Source organism: Gracilinanus agilis, chromosome 6 (genome assembly GCF_016433145.1).
Source record: "Gracilinanus agilis isolate LMUSP501 chromosome 6, AgileGrace, whole genome shotgun sequence".
In the NCBI taxonomy this organism is placed as follows: Eukaryota; Metazoa; Chordata; class Mammalia; order Didelphimorphia; family Didelphidae; genus Gracilinanus; species Gracilinanus agilis.
The window spans coordinates 13726701-13743005 of NC_058135.1; the positions used below are offsets into that span (position 1 = coordinate 13726701).

Here is a 16305-nt window from a genome sequence, read left to right on the forward strand (position 1 = left end):
AAATAAACAGAGAAGCAAGAATACAGTCAATAAGGAGGGGGGAAAGGGAAAAAATATGAGTAAACAACAGAAAAAGAAAAAAGAAATTACAATTGACAGCTTCTGTTCAGTAATGAACAAAGAACAAATGGAACAGAGGAGGACCAAGGCCGGGAGAGAAAATTTAAGAATAATCAGACTACCTGAAAATCATGACCAGAGAAAAAGTCTGGACATGACTCCACAGGAAATTATCCAAGAAAACTGCCTTGATATTCATGAACAAAAGGGTAGAGTTAGAAAGAATCCACAGATCACCTCTTACATTAAATCCCCAATGGACAATGCCCAGGAATGTTATTGCCAAGTTCAAAAACTTGCAGACCAAGGAAAAGATACTACAAACTGCTAAAAAGAAACAATTCAGATATCATGGAGCCACAGTCGGGATTACACGGGACTTGGCTACATCTACACTGACGGACTGGAAGGCGTGAAATATGATATTCCAAAAAGTAAGAGAACTGAATCAACAACCCAGCAAAATTGGCTATATTCTTTCAGGCGAAAGTATGGCTATTTAATAAAATAGAAGATTTCCAAGCATTCCTAAAGAAATGACCAGACTTAAACAGAAAATTTGATGACCAAATACAGAACTCAAGAAAATCACCAAAAGGTAAATTAAGAAAGAAAAAAATTTGAGACCCAGTAAGTTAAAATGATTTGTATTCCTACATAAAAAGATGATATTAGTAATTCTTAAAAATTGTTGTCATCATTGGAATAGCTAGAAGTGTACTTAGAGGTAACAGTGGTAAATTGTATAGGACAATATATAAAAAATATTAAAAACTAGGCGTAAAAAGGAGGCTAATACTAAGAGAAGTGGGAAAAGAGATAAAATGGGATAAATATATATTTCATAATGAAACGCACAGGGGGAGGGAGGAGAAGACCAATACAATGGAAGGGAGGAAGAGGTAATACTTAAATCTTACACTCACTCAAATTGGCTCAGAGAGGGAAGAACAGTCAGATCCACTTGGGGCAGAGAATTGTATCGTGCCCTATAGAGAAGTAATAAATGGGCTGGTGGGGAGGGGAGTAATACAAAGGAGGGAGAGGTTGGGGGTCTCTTAAAAGGCACTATAGTAAGAGGGGAATAATAAGAAGGGAGTGGGTGGGATGGGGAATAACATTAGGGAGAGGAAAAGAGGGAGATTGACTAAAGGAAAAAGTTGAAGGGGAGGTTAAGAGGGATAAGAAAAAAGGTAGAATCAAAGGAGGAAGTCAAAATGGAGGGGAATACACAACAGTAATAATAACTGAATGTAAATGGCATGAACTCATCCATAAAAAGAAAGTAGATAACAGAACGGATTAAAAACCAGAATCTTAACATAGGTCAATTACAAGAAACACACTTGAGGTAGGTAGACATACACAGGGTAAAGGTAAGAGAGTGGAGCAGAATTTACTGGGCTACAACTGAGAAAAAGAAGGCAGGAGTAGCAATTATGATCTCAGATAAAGCTAAAGCAAAAATAGAACTCATTGGGGGCAGCTGGGTAGCTCAGTGGATTGAGTCAGGCCTAGAGACGGGAGGTCCTAGGTTCATATCTGGCCTCAGACACTTCCCAGCTGTGTGACCCTGGCCAAGTCACTTGATCCCCATTGCCCACCTTACCACTCTTCCACCTAGGAGCCAATACACAGAAGTTAAGGGTTTTAAAAAAATCAGATCTGATTAAAAGAGATAAGGAAGGTATTTACATCTTGATGAAATGCAGTATAAATAAGGAAGAAATGTCAATACTCAAAATATATGCACCAAATGGGTTTAGTATTCAGATTTCTAAAGGAGAAACTAAAGGAGTTTAAGAGGAAATAGATAGTAAAACCATACTAGTGGGGGACCTCAACATTCCCCTATCAGAACTGGATAAATCAAACCAAAAAATAAATAAGAAAGAAGCGAGGGAAGTGAGTGAAATGATAGAAAAATTAGAGCTAATACATATCTAGAGAAAAATAAATAGGGATAAAAAGGAATATACCTTATTTTCAGTAGTACATGGCACATACACAAATATTGACCATGTGCTAGAGCATAAAAACACTGTAAAAAAATGTAGGCAAGCAGAAATAATAAATGCAATTTTTCATATCATAATACGATAAAAATCATAATCAATAAGGGCTTATGGAAAGGCAAATTTAAAATTAATTGGGTACTAAATAATCTAATTCTTCAAAACTTGTGGGTCAAAGAACAAATCAAAGAAACACTGATTTCACAAAAACAAATAAAATAAAGTACTGGTTAATCTAATCAAAAAAAGAACAAAGAAAATCAAATTAATAGCATCAAAGATGAAAAGATGGGAAGTCCTAGATTCCAATCCGGCCTCAGAGATTTCCCAGCTGTGTTACCCTGGGCAAGTTACTTTACCCCTCTTGCCTAGCCCTTACCATTCTTCTACCTTAGATCCAATCCAGTACATAGTATTAATTCTAAGGGAGAAGGTAAGAGAGGGAAGAAAGGAGGGAAGGAGGGGAAGGAGGGGAAGGAAGGAAGGAAGGAAGGAAGGAAGGAAGGAAGGAAGGAAGGAAGGAAGGAAGGAAGGAAGGAAAAAGGTTGTAAGATACAAAATAAACCCACATAAATCATCAGCATCTCTATATATTTTCAACACAACTCAGCAACAAGAGTTAGAAAGGAAACCTCCATTTAAAATCACCCTATGTAATATAAAATATTTAGGAATCTATTGACCAAGACAAACACAGGAATTATATGAACACAACTACAAAACGCTTTCCACACAATTAAAATTAGATCTAAATAACTGGAAAAACATTAATTGCTCATGAGTAGGATGAGCTAACATAATAAAAATGACAATCCTATCCAAATTAATTTACTTATTCAATGCCATACCTATCAAACTACTGAGAAACCTTTTTATAGAATTGGAACAAATTATAACAAAATCTATTTGGAAGAACAAAAATCAAGATTATCAAGGGAGATAATGGGGAAAAAATGTGAAGGATGGTGGCCTAGCAGTACCAGATCTTAAACTGTACTTTAAAGCAGTGATCATCAAAACAATGTGGTACTGGCTAAGAGACAAAAGGGTGGATCAGTAGTGTAAAGATAGTGTATGGTAAAACCAAAGATCCTAGGTGTTGGGACAAAAACACACTATTTGACAAAAATTGCTGGGAAAATTGGAAAACAGTATCGGAGAGATTAGGTTTAGATCAACATCTCATACCCTATACCAAAATTAATTTAGAATGGGTAATGACTTAAATATAAAGAGAAATTATATGTAAATTAGGTGAAAATAGAATAGTATGCTTGTCAGATCTATGGGAAAGAAAAGAATTTAAGACCAAGCTAGAAATAGGGAATTATCACAAAATATAAAATGAACTTTTTGATTTTGATTACATTAAATTAAAAAGGTTTTGTGCAAACAAAACCAATGCAAACAAAATTGGAAGGGAAGCAACAAATTGGGAAAAAATCTTTATAGCAAAAAACCTCTGACATATGTCTAATTTCTCAAATTTATAAGGAGCTAAGTCAATTCTACAAAAAATCAAGCCATTCTCCAAATGGGCAAAGGACATGAATAGGTAGTTCTCAAATAAAGAAATCAAAACCATCAATAAAGACATGAAAAAATGCTCTAAATCTCTCATTATTAGAGAAATGCAAATCAAAACAACTCTTGAGGGACCACCTCACACCTAATAGATTGGTCAATATGACTGTAAAGGAAAATAATAAATGTTGGAGGGGATGTGGTAAAATTGGTACACTAATACATTGCTGGTGTAGTTGTGAATTGATCCAACCATTCTGGAGGGCAATTTGGAACCATGCCCAAAGGGCTTTAAAAGACTGCCTGCCCTTTGATCCAGCAATACCACTGCTGGGTTTGTACCCCAAAGAGATAATAAGGAAAAAGATTTGTACAAAAATATTTATAGCTGAACTCTTTATAGTGGCAAAAAATTGGAAAATGAGGGGATTTCCATCGATTGGGGAATAGCTGAACAAATTGTGGTATCTGATGGTGATGGAATACTATTGTGCTAAAAGGAATAATGAACTGGAGGGATTCCATGCGAACTGGAAAGAGCTCCAGAACTGATGCAGAGTGAGAGGAGCAGAACACAGAGACTGATACACTGTAGCACAATTGAATGTAATGACTTCTCTACTAGTAGCAATGCAATGATCCAGGACAATCTAGAGGAACTTATAAAAAAGAACAATATCTACATCCAGAGAAAGAACTGTGGGAGCAGAAACACAGAAGAAAAACATGATCAATCATGTGGTTCAATGGGGATATGATTGGGATTTGGACTTTAAATGATCACTCTATTATAAATATTAATAATACGAAAATAGGTTTTGAACAATGATACATGTATAACCCAGTGGAATTGCTCATCACCTCTGGGAGGAGAGAGGGAAAGAACATGAATCATGTTAACCATGAAAAAAAATATTCTTAATTAATTAATTAATTTTGGGGGGGAAACAAAACAAAACAAACACAAACATTGCTTTCACAGAGACCTCCTCCCACCTTGCCCTTTTACCTGTTGAAGCTTATATCTGCAGGGGTCCAGAGCACGTGGCAAGCACTGGGCAGGCCGTCGCGACCGGCCCTGCCAATCTCCTGGTAGTAAGATTCCATCTCCTTAGGAGCGCCATAGTGGATGACTTTGCGGATATCTGCTTTGTTAATCCCCATGCCAAAGGCGACTGTGGCTATGACACACTGAGAGCAAGAGTAATGTTGCAATGAGATGAACTTTTCTAAAATCATATAGCTAGGCTTCTTGGTTAACATGTTCATAAGTAGAGCTGGAAGAGTTAAAAGTAAACTTAAAATCACTCATTTACACCAAGTATCTAGGTGTCCAAACAGGTTTCTGTCCAACTGATAGATCAAAGGCCAACAGGAGATTCCACTCTCCTTCCCCCTAATCCCATGTAGGAATAGCAAGTGGATTGCTTCCTGTGAACTCGGACACTGTGTCTAGACTAGGATAGCCCTGGGGACACCACTTATTCATTGACTTGAATCACACATGGTTCTGGGGATGAATTTGTGACCTTTAGGAATTGAAATTAAGTGTATAATGAGGCAATATGACCCAAGTTGTTCCTACAATAGACCAAGGAAATGAGATCAAGTAGAAAGAGAAAAAACTGTCCAAGGAATAAGATAGACCCAAAAAAGCATATTAAGAGGGGGAGAGGCTCTAGAAAAGGTTCCAAGAACCAAGAGTGACTTATCTGGACAAAGGCATGTGTGGTGTCACCTACACTTCTTACAGGGTGCCTCAGACAGAGATAGTCAGATGTGGCTAGAGTCAGTCAAATAGAATTGAACAATTTCTCTCTCTCTCTCTCTCTCTCTCTCTCTCTCTCTCTCTCTCTCTCTCTCCCCAAATACATTCTATGTTAACAGCTAAGTGCTGAGTCCTCAGGACATTTTCTTCAGCAAATTCACCTTCCACACAATCTAGCCCTGGTACCTCATACCACAGGGCCACAGGACCTTCCCATCTAACTCTACTATATGACTTGTGTCCCTGCACCAGAATGTAGCCTCCTTGAGAACAGAGGCTATTTAGCTTTTCTCCTTGGATCCCCAGGTCCTTGGCACAGCACTTAGCATCTAAAGTTCAATAACGGCTTTTTCGTTCATCCCTGAAACATTGTTATAGCTCTCATTTCAATTAAGCATAACCATAAGCAAACTGGGGGACCCTGATCACCATCAGATTTCAGGTCCAGGTAACATACACAAAACGTGGGAGTGCTAAATAGCACCCCGAACAAAAAATTATTTGAGAAAAAGTAGAGCTCTGGCCAATTATTACTGGCCAGGTTGGCCATTAATGGCTAATGATTAAAAGATGAGTTCTCATCATCTATTTAAAACCAGACATTGAGCATCCAGCCTCCTCTCTGGCTTTGTTAGAGAACTAGAGCCTAAATGACAAAGAAAATGCCAAAAGCTAAGGGGCTGACCTCTACAGTCTGCAGCAGCAGCAGGATAAATATCCCTAGACAAAGAACCAGTCATTAATTACCACCCAGATGCACTTCACTCAGAGCTCTCTGCAGGCTAACAGTGTCTTGTGTGCCAAGCCCAGCAGGAGTAGGCAGTCCACCCAAGACCATACACAGGAGAAAAGAATACCAAGATGGACCTACAGGACTCAACAGTCTTCCTCTGCCCGCAGTACCCCATTCCACTTTTATTTGTTTCTACAACTTGGAAGGGCTTCACCCAGAGATGCAAGGAAAGCTAGATATCTGCTGTCCAAGGACCCAGCCCAGAGGGCCTCCTCTCCAGGGGAGCTGCCCTTGAGGAATTTTTCCCTCACAGGAGCTCCCTCCTCAAAACTCTTGTTTCAGAAGGTTTGTGTTCAGCAATGGAGGAGGAAAAGTAACTCTCCTATTGGGGTGACAAAGCCTTGAAGAAAGACACCCTCAGGAAGTCTAGCACCTCCCAAAAAGCCCAACCCATACTCCTGGAGGAAAATGATGGAACCCCCAATTCCAACACAAAGGGAAGTCATCAGAGAGGCAGAAATTATCTATAGATAAGTCTGAGGAAGAAATGAACTAGGGTACTGGACCTCAGGACAGACTCAACCCCATCCCAGGACACCTTGGAGTGCCAAGACCCAAAAGGCACTTGAGAGACCAAATACCCCAAAGCTTTTCACTTTACTAAGGAAGACTGAAAGCCAGAGACTGAATGCTCTACCTCAGGTCATTCAGCAGCTAATCTGTGGCAGCCCCCCTATGCTAGAGCCCCCCAGGGACAAGCTGGAGAAGAGGTACAAACTCCAAACCTAAGTGGCCTTTAGTGAAAGGAGAACAACACACCAAGGGAAAGGAGGACACCCAGTCCATCACTATGTAAATGAACAGGAGAGGAGGAGGAAGATGAAGAGGGGGAGGCCAACACCAGCAAGAATTTTGCAAACTAGTAGCCAATCTAGAAGGCTCTTTTTCATGGTCCTTCCATTTCTTACCAGGGTGCTGAGCACTATTTCATCTAGGAGAAGCTAACATAATCCTAATGTCCCCAATTCCTCACCCCACACCACAAATGCTCTGTCTCAGTAGGCTACGCTCCAGCTGAGAGCTCCTGGGACAAAGCTGCTCTTTGGGAGGCCACCACTACCCCCCAGACACTTTTAAAATGAGCCCATCATAAAGACAGAGGGAAAGCCAGACTCTGTCCAATGCAGTCAACAAGAATAAAGGGGCCTACTGTCTAAAGGTACAGGCCCCCTCCCTAACCCGGACCTCTTCTAACCTGTCCCCAGGACCTCAACTGAATCCTTGACCCAAAATACTTTTCTCAAAATGGGTTAGTCCCAGGTCAGGTCTGGGACAGAGAGGCATGTAAGATAAGGAGTCAGTGAGGTGGGCTAAACTTGAAATGGACAGAAAGGCCAGCCACAGTGGTCATTCTTACTCAGAGACCCTTGCCTTTTGCTCCTTCTTCTAAACACACCAGACAGGAAGGCACCAGCGATGAGTAAACTCACCAAAGACCACAGGCCAGTCCAAGAAGAGCACCAAACCAATCCCCAGACTTCTCAATGAGGACCATTCCCTATCCAAACAGCACTGGCATCAGTCTAAAGCCTCTTTGAATTTTAACTAGAGATGACAGGAAAGGCCAAGGTCACCTCAGGCGCTCCCAGGGTGTTCCATGTTCCACATTCTCCCACTTGCTCAGAGGAAAGGGATCCAGTCCACATACCTGGATTTCATCTCGCATGAATTTGTGATGGACCTCCCGCCTCGAATTAATCCCCATACCCGCATGGTACGTCCCACATGCTAAGTCCAGTTTCCTGAGTTCTACAGTCACTTGTTCAGAGATCTTCCTAGAAGGGCAATAGATGATAGTAGGGCCTTCAAATTCCCGACATGATCTAAAATAATGGAAGAAAAAATATATGAATAGGGGACAGACACACACACGTCCCATAAGACACCTGGACTAACATTGAAAAAGAAGCTCTAGAACAGGGGTCAGCAATGTATGGCTCTCGGGCCATATCTGGCTCTTTTGAGGGCCACATAGGGCTCTTTCTGCAGGAGCCATAAAGTCCATTTTTTTTCAAGCGCTGTTACAGGAGCGGCACTGTGAGCACTGTACGGCTCTCACGAAATTACATTTTAAAAAATGTGGCGTTTATGGAATGAAGTATGGCTGAAGTAAGTCCTTGGCAACAGAGGCCAAAGAACTTTCAGTCACACCAAAAATAAACTTAAATTTAAACTTAAAATAAACTTAAAATTAAAAATTTTATGGGTGGGGGGAGTGCAGGGGGGGGTGAAGGGGATAAGAGGAGTATGAATCAGGCAACCATGTTAAAAATGTATATTAATAAATGTTAAAAAAAAATAAAAATAAAAAAAATTTAAAAAAAATTTAAAAAAAAATTAAAAATTTTAGCAAAAGAAATGAAATGCCAGCCTCCATTTCTGCTCAACCTCAAACTAAAGCTAACAAGTCACAGAAACATCTGCTCTGGTTTTCTCACTACACTCCTGACCCCTTCGCTAATACAAAAGCCAATGAGCAGAGAAGGTCTAAAGGGCAGACAGCCAGAGGTCACAAAGATCAGATGAGACTAGGAGAAGGGAGAAGTAATCCAGGTGGAAGCAGGATTATAGGCCACTCACTCATTCTTTAAACTCTAAAAGGAAGCCTAGGTTCTTCTCTTAGGACCATTCCAGCTCTAACTTGAGGCTCCTCTAAGAGTTATCTGTTGAGTGAATTAATGAATGGGCCACTTGCCTCCGAGCATGTGTTCCCTGTCTGACAAGTTCAGGCCCCTTTTCCCCTAGCAGAAAGAGCCCTGAGGCTGAGGAGGACTCAAGGACCAGGCTCTGGCCTGAAGTGACCCTTTCCCCAGCATGGTAGAAGTTGATTTGGTTATGGGGCTTCCTTAGAAGCCAGAGGAGCAAAAGGCCCACTGACTCTTGGAAACCAGGCAGTTTAAAGGATATTGGTCACCAGGGCAAGTCAGTCAGGAAATAGCTTCATTTTGAGAAAGCAGCACATGGACTATTTCAATGGAAACATGACTGGCCAAAGTGTCTCTCGTCGAATTTCCTCATTTTACTGGAAGGACCTTGAGGCTCAAAAAAGTCGGTGTTTTCCTAGGTTCCCACATCTGTTAGTGGGATTCTCCCATGCCATGCTGCTGCCTTCACATGGAAGAGTACAGACCTAAAAAGCTTCCCTGAAAGGGCAGCTGGAATCTTCAGGTCACTATCACTACCCAAGAAGCATGGAAGGGAAGCAGGGAACCAGTCCCTCTTGACAGTGCACTGGGGGGCTGCAGTACAAGGGGATTTGTTGCCTCCTTGCTCAGGGACAGACTGGTCATTTCAAAGTAAAAGCTAAATTACAGACATGACTTGGGAAAGCTAATTACAACCACTCTGACCCTGGATTGTAACATCTCTCAAAGTTTGTATGGATTGTGGGTCATTCAAAATTCTAGAGCCTTCGGCCAGCCAAGAAACCAGGGAACATGGCAAGAAAAATGGCCTCTGGTACCTAATGTTTTTGTTTTATTCTCCTAACAAGTGAGCAAGCCACATGCTCTGTGAACTGGTGTTTAGGGAGGGACCCAGGAAAAGCATCCCAGGCTCCTCTCAATTCATCTAGACTAGATATCTACCAGTCAAGAGAGGCCATATACATTCCAGTCAGAGAACTGGGCTCACACCATACCTCAGCCTCTGTCTAACACTGAGACTCCGGCTAAGTCACCTCACCTCTGAGTCTCATTATCCTTATCTGTAAAATGGAATGCAATCTGTACCATGAACCTCACGGGGCTGGGGTGAGCATCAAATCAGCCAAACACAGGACACGCTCAGTGTGTGTCTCTCAGGAGTTGGGATGGCTATGCCACATGTCCAGCTGAGCACAAAAGCAGGATGGAGCAAAGAGGCACTGGCCACTGCGGAGACCCCTGAATCCTTCTCTCCTCACCTCAAAGTCATTTTCTCCTGTGGCCCTGGGCTGAAGATCTGATCTGAGCAAGCCACTCGGCTTCTCTGTGGATCGTCCCACAAGCCACACACATATACCCACAAGGACAGCTGCTCACCCTGTCTTTTTCACAAGAAACCTGTCCAAATCTCGAAGGATACTGCCTGTCTTCGGCCCAACATCCAGGTAGAGATTGGGCCGGTCGAAGCTGGTGCAGGTGACCTGAGGGTCCCGCAGGTGGAGACAGTGTGCAATGTCAGCTCGGATGGAGGAGCTTGCCGTCGCCGTCAGAGCCAGCATAGGCACCTGTGTAGAAATGCAGATGGCATCACCAACTCCAATGAAGCACCTGCCCTCTGGGGCTGACTTTCACAGAGAAAACCCTGAGGGACACAGGCATGGGGGGTTTGCAAAGCCTGTGAGGAGATCAGGATGAGAAGACGGAAGGCATTCTCAGCAGGAAAGATGGCAAGAACAAAGGCACAGAGATGAGAGGTGGCATGTCAGGGGACAAAGACAGAGTCACAAGATCGAGTGTCCAAGAGGACAAAGAAGGGCCAGGCTGCTGAGCATGGAAAGGGGAGGAAAGTATGATAGATGGGGAGGCAGGAAGGGGCGGGGTTGTTGGGAGCAGCCCATTCCTGATCCCATAGGGCCCGGGGAACTACTAGAGGTTAATGTGGGGAGGGTGACACAGTCAGACCTGCACTTTAGGCAGCTGTGGGAGCAGGGAGATGAATCAGGTAGTCTCCCCCATTCCAGTCTGTCCTCCAATCAGCCAACAAAGAGATTTTCCTAAAGCGCAGGTTTGATCCTATGACTCCCTAACCTCAACAACCTCCAGTGGCTTCCTGGTGCCTCCAGGATCAAATACAAAATGCTCCATCACCACCTGCCCCCTCCTACCTCTCCAGTCTTCTTATATTCTACACCCAACACATACTTTTCCATCCAGAGACAGTGGCTTCCTGGTTTTTCCATGAACAGCTCTGCATTCCCTCTAGCTATGACCCAGGCCTGGAACCCTCTTTCTCCTTCACTCGGACTCCTGCCCTTCTCTGGCTTCCTTTAAGTCCCAACTCAAAGCTCATCCTCAACAGGCAGTCTTCCCCAGCCCTCTCCATTCCAGCGCCTTCGTTCCTTCATTATTTCCTACTACAGAGCTGTCTATATTCTGTCTTCTATGTTTAATTCCCATCTAGAGGCATGTGTCTGCCTGAAAGCTGTCTCCCCATTAGCTCCATGAGGGGCTCTCTTTTGCCACTTTTCTCTATGCCCATATGTTGGGCATGTAATAAATCTTTGCTAATTGAATAAAGCATTTTCAAAGTTTGCAAAGACATAAGAAGGATGAAAAGTTTGCAAAGACATCAAGAAGGAAGAAGAGTGAGGAAGGACCATCACATGAGGCCATGAAGATTTCACTGGTTCTTTGGAGGCAGGGAGGCCAGGGCTAGGAGGGAAGGAATGAGGAAAGAGGAAGCACTCATAGGCGTGGCTGTACTCTTCAGTTCCATAACCAGCCAGTGCATTCAGACCTGAGGCTCAAAACCCCATCATGGGCTGTTATCAGCTCATGACCTTTTGGCTGTCACAAGTCACCTCAGTCAGTGTCCAGCAGGGAAAGGAGGCCCCATGTGCTGATGAAACCAGGGCTTAGAAGGGAAGTAACACCCTTGATACTCAGGCAGGTGCAGGGAGGTAGTATGGGTTCAAGAGCCAATCAGACATCAACAGTTGTGGTATATTACTAAAAATGAACTTAAAAGACACCTGGGTCTTTCCCAGACTGCCTTTGCCTAGCTCCGGTTATCCTGCCGACTGCCTGCAAAGGCCCTCTCTCTTATTGAATCGGCCTATCTGAATTAAACCCTTCTTTCCAGGGGAAAGCTAAGTCCTACACTTCATTAGTCCACAAACTCTGATTAAACACCCGCCAAGTACCAGGCACTGGGTTGAGTCCTAGGCAAAAAAAGACAAGTGTGCTCTCAGGTATTCCCTCAAGGAGTTTCCAGACTAGCCAGGGGAGACATCGTATATGTCCAATGTAAAATTGAGACAGAAGTTAAGTTTGGGCTTTCTCCAATGGACAGAGCCCCCTCAGGGGAGAAAGGCCCTCTACCAAAGCCGGCTGGCATCTTGCCTGACTATTCAGTCTCAGCAAGCAAGGTGACCCTGTAAAAGTGAAATTTGGAAGATGCCATCTAAAAGTATATATATTTTCTATGGACACGTGGGAACTATCAAACTACATTTCCCGTGGTCCAACGGGTTTCCGTTTCCAGTTCTTTGGGCGTGGGGACGCCCAAATCTCCTGGGTTAGGAGGAAGTCGACCTCTTGGCTAGCAGACTCAGGAAGAGAAGGGAGGTAACAATAATGGCTGGGCGGCAGTTTTAAAATCTTACAAGCGCGTGGTCTAATGACTTTATCTATCAGCATGGCTTTAATTAAAATACTAATTTATATATTTATCTCAGCTTTTATTATTTTTTACCTTAATAACCCAGAGAGGAGTGGGAAATGGGGGGGCCAGCTCTCCATCCAGACTCCATGCTATTTCTCCTCCAAAGTACAAACAATTGGAGTAAATTCAACATCAGTAATTTGGGGTGAAGGCACAAGCACTTGTGAGAACCAGAAAACTCTTCATGAAGAAGATGATTCTAGGTACTGTTTCTAAAGGCAACTAAAGATACTAAGGAAGCAGTGACAGACCCAGGGACAGGCCTACCAAGTGGCAGGTAGGGAGGTGGTGATGCAAGAATGGCACTCGCTCAGGAGAGAGATCAGGGCTAGGGAAATGCACCAGGGGACCACCAACAAATGAATCAGTAATTAAACTCCTGGGATCAGATGAGGTCACCAAAAGAGAAACGGGAGGAGAGGAGCCAGGACAGAGTCTTGGGGAGTGCTCTGATTGATTGGGAAGTGCTCTGATTGATGAAGACTGAAAAGGAACAATCAGAAAGTCAGGAGGAAAAATAAGAGAGTCATGTCTTGGCAACTCAGAGGAGAGCAAGTGTCCAAGAGGAAAGGGTAGAGATCAGGGGTGAGAGAGGTAAAAGAAGGATGAGAGTGTTTTAAGGCCATTAGATTTGACACATATGAGATCATTAGGGGCAGCTAAGCAGCTCAGTGAATAGAGAGCCAGGGCAGAGACAGAAAGTCTTGTGTTCAAATATGGCCTCAGATACTTCCTAGCAGTGTGACAAGTCACTTCACCCCCACTGCCTGGCCCTTACAGCTCTTTTGCCTTGGAACCAACACCCAGTACTGATTCTAAGATGGAAGGTAAGAGATTTTTTTTTCTTTAAAAGAAAGAGAGAGTTGAAGGCAGCTGGGTAGCTCAGTGGATTGAGAGCCAGGCCTAGAGATGGGAAGTTCTAGGTTCAAATCTGGCCTCAGACACTTCCCAGCTGTGTGACCCTGGGCAAGTCACTTAACTCCCATTGCCCAGGCCTTACCACTCTTCTGCCTTAGAACCAATACATAGATTCTAAGACAGAAGATAGGGGTTTAAGAGAGAGAGAGAGAGAGAGAGAGAGAGAGAGATATCATTAGTAACATTTTTCCTACGTTGCAATTTAAAACCCATTTCCTATTTGTCTTTTGAGAGAGTCAAGTCCAGTTTTCACCATTCATTTGCTCCCCTTGGGAGTGGCAATAATGTTGAGCCTCTACAACCACCCAGGCTTGTACCCTTGTGATTAGGTTAAAATCCATTCTGTGGCCAAAGACAACAATTCCTGAGAAAACATTAAGGGCGACAGAGAAGGCGTTCAAATTGAAGCCAGCCCACCAAGGGCCAAGCCTCCTACAGATATGCTCTGGCAGAAGGGCCCTTTCTCAGCCATGAGACCAAGGGAGCTTACCGATGGCAGGGTGGTCTTCAATAAGCCCAAATTTCGGAATGCATTTCTGAAATCGTGCCCCCACTCGGACACACAGTGGGCCTCATCCACAGCAATCAAGGTGATCCCTAGGGAGAGGGAGAAATCTTTGAATAAGTGACACCCCCACACAAAGTGGGCCTGTCATTTAGCCATTAAATGAAAACCAGAATCAGGGTCTTGGCTACCAACATGACAGGAAGAAGAAGGAGATAGTTCAAGCCTAAAGAGTTTCAGAAAAAATACAATAATGATCCCAGAAGAGAAGCAAATGGAAGTGGGACATAAAGGTGAACTAGCCTAGACAGCCACCTGCCTTCCCCAATGGAGCTTTTATCCTAAACTCTTAGACCCCACTCCAGCCTCACGCTCTGCACACGCCATCAGGCTGTTATATCCCAGCTTGGTAACATGGCCCTGGCCATCAGCCTCTAGGATGCCTCTGCCGTGCAGCACCACATAGCCCAATGGGATTCACCTCTAGGGACACTAGGTGGGTCTGAGAGACCAACACAAAGCCAGCCAGGGCAATGAGATGAGATGAGATGAGAGCACCCACCAGACAGGCTGCAGTCACCCAATACAAACTGGATAACTCAGAACAGAGGCCCGGTGAGCTTTTGCATTAAACTCTCAAACTACTGGTAACACTTCCAGGCTAAGATGGCAGCAGAGTAGAAGGAAAGGATGTACTCTCCTCATAACTGACTGATATAAAGCGTCTCAAAAGAACAAAAATCAAAATCAGACGAGTGAAGGGGCTCAGCCTTGAAGGCAGACAATTTGGGGACATTTCCACACCTTAAGGGGGTAAAACTACACCTACCAAATCTTGAGCTGATCACCCCTCCTCCACAACACCTACTGCACCAGCATCAGATCGAGGGCCAGGGCAATCTCAAACTACTGGTAACAAGAACAATGGATCTGGAATTTGAGGACCTAGTAGGTTCAAATCCAAACTCTAATGGAATCTCTGCCTGTTTCCTATTAATTGAGGGTGCTGGAATAAATGGCCTTTTCCTGCTCTTGATCTGAGATCCAAAAAATAATTTTCTTACTTCAAGTGGAAATCCTTGTTAGTTTACATTTAAATGAGTAGCAAAACCAAGGAGGCCTACAGCCTAACATGGCAGCTCCTACCTCCAGCCATTACATTTGCAACAACCAAATGTCCAGAGAGACTGCTGGGTTGAGAGGCAGGAAAGGAGCCCAGGCCTAGGAATAAGCTTTCCTAATACACAGGGCAGAGGACCAGAGAAGCAGGGGAAAAGGAAATGAAAATCCAATCAAGTTTGGGCCTTCTCCTAATTATCTCATCTATAGCTTGTTTGTATGTATTTGTTTGCATGCCATTTCCCCTGGCAGACTGCAAGCTGCCTGAGGGCAGGGCCTATTTACTGATGACATTCATAATTCTTGGTCGACAATGGTCCAGCCTCTATGGGACCTCCAGGTGAAACCTCAAAGGCCACAAGGGCCCAGACAAGTATTCTCTCGTCAGGTAGCCCCTCAGCCACTGCTAGAAGAGGATGAGGAACTTGCTCCAGACCTCTCCAGTCCATCCTTCCCAACACCTTTCCCATGCTGCCTCCCCCACTGGAATAGAAACTCCTCAAGGGCATGTCTGCCTTTGATGCTGCTTATATCTGTGTCCCCAGCACGGAAGTAGCACCGAGGAAGCACTAAAATGCTTCACCTAATCTTTAAGGTTCACAAATGTTCAGCCACTCAAATTCGAAATAGAATTTGCAGTGGCCTCAGTCCTGACACATTTCTATCTGGGTTTTTGGGGTTATTTCTGCTACAAACACTTGGAGAACCTAATTTCGCATATTGTTGAAAAGATAAATTAATGAAATGTTTGGGCAGTACACATGAAATATTCAGAATGCATTCATTTTTATAGCACAAATAGTATAATTTTTTTTTTAAAAGAAACCCTTACCTTCTGTCTTAGTATCAATTCTAAGACAGAAGAGGGACAAGGGTAAGGTAATTGGAGTCACACAGCTAGGAAATGTCTGAGGCCACTTTTGAACCCAGGATCTCCTGACTCCAAGCCTAGTTCTCCAGCCACTGTGCTACCTAGCTGTCCCTCAAAATTATTTTAATAGGATATACTGTTGTTCAACATCAAACAGTTAGAGAAAACTTCTTTAAAACTTTATCAATGCAAAAATACAAGTGCCTCTTATTAGTCATATCCATAAAGTGGTCACTTAAAGACACACAGAAGATGGAGTCCCAGGTCATATCTCATGAAGCTTCGAACTACTGACGTGAAGAAAGAAGTTATAGCCAGAAAACCATCAACTATCTAGAAACCGGCAAATGGCAACAGGGGCCC

General features: G+C 43.4%; 1 protein-coding gene across 1 annotated transcript in view; it reads right to left on the reverse strand.

Annotated features, from left to right (window-relative positions):
- Positions 1–16305, reverse strand: part of WRN (WRN RecQ like helicase) — a 94905-nt gene that overhangs the window by 50414 nt on the left and 28186 nt on the right. The window contains exons 16-19 of the mRNA XM_044680487.1: positions 13938–14044; positions 10183–10370; positions 7809–7983; positions 4609–4790 (exon numbers count right to left, since the gene is read on the reverse strand). Coding sequence (XP_044536422.1) covers positions 4609–4790; positions 7809–7983; positions 10183–10370; positions 13938–14044 — 652 coding nt within the window. The remainder of the gene's footprint in view (positions 1–4608; positions 4791–7808; positions 7984–10182; positions 10371–13937; positions 14045–16305) is intronic.